The sequence below is a fragment of the Salvelinus namaycush genome, chromosome 35 (assembly GCF_016432855.1).
Source record: "Salvelinus namaycush isolate Seneca chromosome 35, SaNama_1.0, whole genome shotgun sequence".
NCBI classification, from domain to species: domain Eukaryota; kingdom Metazoa; phylum Chordata; class Actinopteri; order Salmoniformes; family Salmonidae; genus Salvelinus; species Salvelinus namaycush.
Window position 1 is genome coordinate 4,580,882 of NC_052341.1, and position 3,674 is coordinate 4,584,555.

At 42.2% G+C, this 3,674-nt stretch overlaps 1 protein-coding gene across 1 annotated transcript; it reads right to left on the reverse strand.

Annotated features, from left to right (window-relative positions):
- Positions 1–382: 382 nt before the first annotated feature.
- On the reverse strand, positions 383–2,900 carry LOC120029562 (cystatin-like). The gene is made up of 3 exons (XM_038974831.1): positions 2,691–2,900; positions 947–1,051; positions 383–463 (listed from the first exon to the last, which is right to left on the reverse strand). Exons 1-3 carry the CDS (start codon positions 2,898–2,900, stop codon positions 383–385), a joined length of 396 nt encoding a protein of 131 aa, XP_038830759.1.
- Positions 2,901–3,674: the final 774 nt, after the last annotated feature.

Sequence of the window (3,674 nt, forward strand, 5' to 3'; positions counted from 1 at the left end):
ACCTCCATGTTGAATGCATGAGCCTTTTTAACATTGGTCTGTCCTGTGAATCATTGGGCGGGTGACTGAATGTTATATTTATCAACATTGAACTATTTTTTCACAAAATAATGGGTCTAAGATTTGTTCATCTGGCAACAAAATGAAACCAACATGTAAATGTAACGAAACATGTTTTATTTAGTTACACTGTTGCATAGCGCTGACAAACCATCATCAACACAGCAGTTCTTATTTTAAGTCCTATATTGGTGTGGGAATGCAATAAGTAGGAAAATGAGTTGGATTCTCTGAATAGATCATAGATGAGGTAGATCTGCTTAGGTAAGACTAACACCACTGGTAATAAATACTAATTGGGTAGACTAGACAATTGAAGTCTTTACTCCTCGCAGGCTTGCTTGATCAACTGGCTCGCTCCCAGCCAGGGGCGGCTCCACACCTCAAAGATGCACTGGTAGGTCTGAGGAAACAGGAAGCAACACGAGTTGGTATGGTCACACCCCTTCAGCAGCATAACACCTGACAAAAGGTTTATTGGACATTGCATCTGACTACCTGAGCTACAAATCACCTTGCATCATAAACACATTTATTATTTGTAGAGTAGTTAGGCAAAATGTACCCACAATGAATCATGGTTTTGATGCTCAAACACTGCCAACAGACATTCATCTATAGAAATCTCACCTGAAACTTCCCTTTGCAAAGGAAGCAATTTGTAACAAACTCAATACTGAGCCAATAGTGAAATGGGTAACATGTTACAAGTAGGATTTACTAACAGTTTATAAGTAGTTTATTAGTTACCAATGTGTTCACTGTTTGTAACAAATTATAAACTAAAAATGGACCATTCTTAAGCTGTACATGTAGGAAGCACTGAGCTGAAGTGCCAGTGTTAACACAAACAGATCTGGGACCAGGCTAGCCTTGTGGTCCTTACCTCAGCTGGGCCATGATGCACAGCGCAGTCCTTCTCCACACCTCCCTTCCTGCACAGGGACCTGGCCATCAGCACTGTGAAGATGTACTTTATCCCAGCTACCACCTGTAAGAACAAAGCTCAAACTGAGTCGCATCTCCTGCAACCGAACCGATAGTACAAACGACCAGCCGGCTTGGGTAGCAACCTTATGTTTGTGACGTTACTACATCTCGTGGAAGTACGAAATAGTATGAAAACTTACCAAAATAAAGTTTAATAAAAAAAAGTCTATCAATAATTGACTGTTGGTAACCCGTATAAAAAAAGTGACAATGCCCTCGAAGCCAGTGTTGAGGATATATTGGCATGGTTGCCGGCCCTCGACGAACCCCTGTGCCAATATATCCTCCAAACACCGGCTTCCCAGACATTAGCACTTAATGCATACGGTAGAAATACCCTTCAAGCCAAGCTAAGGCCTATTCAACAACGCCATTGTATAAAGTAGCTACGGTGTATTCCTAAATTAACTCGACGTCCAGAGCGCTGTCTGGGCGTTCATAAATGCAGTGTCTTCAGATTGTCCATGTAATTCAGAGGGTGTTGCTGTGAGCAGGCTTGATCCAAGCATTCAGACATTACAATAGCAGTCAAGCACCCAGGTTAACGTCTCGACCACACCGACAGCATCTAGATGTGCGCAACAAGTTACATTCACTTTCTACCATTTGTAGAGCCATAAACGCATACGTTCAATAAATACAAATATATGCACCACACAATACATGCAGCGTTCCATTGGAAATGACCACCAAAATGCAATTAGATTGTTATGGGTGTATAATGGCACAGTGATGCCATCTGTTGGTAAATGTTAATTACTGCAAGTCGAGTGTTTTTACCGGTGTGCTTGAGATACCCGGAGGTATTGCAATGTACTGAACAAGACTGGTTACTCGCATCAATGCCTCAGTCTCGTCATTTAACATTCAAACAATTGTCTGTGCATTGAATTGTAGTTGGTTAGCTTGCTAGCTACTTCCAGAGACAAATTAGTGTACACCTCACTGACCATTTTACTGCCCTAGCAGCAGTGGATCAAGTACCCAAATTGTCACACTTGAGCTAGAGTGAAGAAAATGACTCGTTAGTTACCCAGTAAAAATACTACTTGAGTTCAAGTACAAAATAATTTCATGTTCCTTAAATTAAAACAAAATCAGAGATCACGACTTGTATTTGTCATTAATGGATATGCAGAGGCACACGCCAACAATGAATGAACAAGGCATTAGTGTTTAATGAGTATGCCAGAGCAGAGTAGGTGGGGATGATCTCTTGATAAGGGAACTTGACCATTTCTGTCCTGCTAAGCATTTGAAATGTAACGAGCACCTTTGGGTGTCAGGGAAGATGTATGGAGTAAAAGTCATCAAATAGTAAAGTAAAAACCCCCAAAAATGACTAGTACTTTAACATGTTAACGCCACTGCCTAGCAGAGTTGGTCAGCTGTCCTCATGTTTAGAGCGTTGATGACTGTTGCTGGAAACAAACAGTTTTTTGGCCGACGTTTACCGACACCGGTCCTATTCGACAGGTGTCGTACATTAACTAAAACATTGACCATTCTGCCGCATTCAGAGTACGTTAAATTCACTGGTCTATATTAAGATATTTCTACCGTGGAAACTACGCAACACAATGAACGACCAACATTTTGTCTTCGTTCAACTGATAAAAAGATTTACAAAAAGGACTGACCTGTTTCTGAGCCTTGACAACCTTGGCCACCTGCCAAACATACGGGTCGTTTGTTCCCTTGTTGTATTCGGCCACCGCGAACTGCAGCGCGTCTCTGGTAGCGGGGTCGTTCATATCTGCGTCCACGACGCCCCCCGGTATCCCATCGGCGCTCGTCACGATGAATGCCACCGCGAGCAAAGGAACGACGATCCTCCAATTCATGAGCATTTTTCCCGTCTGATATCGGTCTTTATTGCAACTCCGATCGTATCTAGTAACGTTACACCACAACTAATCCTCGCCTCCGACGACTTTTATATGAACGTGTTGAGGTCACTTCTGATTGTTGAGGGGTGGGGCTTGATTCTGATTCCACTAATCACTTCAATTAAAAACCTAACGCCTCCATCACACCGACAGTGAGCATTTGCGGGACATGGGAAGTAGCATCGTCTGGATATGTGTGCAACAAAAGTTAACCATTCACCTTCTGCTACCATTTCTGTCAAACCAGTTTAGAGTGGCATACGCCGTTTTATTTGCTTGGTTGTAGGCTACAGCTATATAACTCATAATGGAAATATATTATGAAATGAGAGCCTGCACAGCAATGGATTTCTTAAAAAACGAATTCTCTGTTTTTATACAAGTGAAGCTAAACTAAATAGGACTAGGCTTTATTGGCTATTATTGGCTTTCGGGAAGATTTGCTATTTATACATTCTAGCATTAAGCCTACTGTTAGACCACAGTTAGAAGTTACCAGTGTCTTTGACATTAGACAGTGGTTACTTACAAGCTAGGCCTGGCCAGGCGTGTCAAACTCATTCCACTGAGGGCCGATTGTCAGCGGGTTTTTGGTTTTTCTTTCAATTAAGATCTAGGCAACCAGGTGAGGGTAGTTCCTTACTAATTAGTGACCTTAATTCATCAATCAAGAACGGTGGTGGAGCGAAAACCCGCAGACACCCTGCCCTCCTTGGAATGAGTTTTACATGGGGC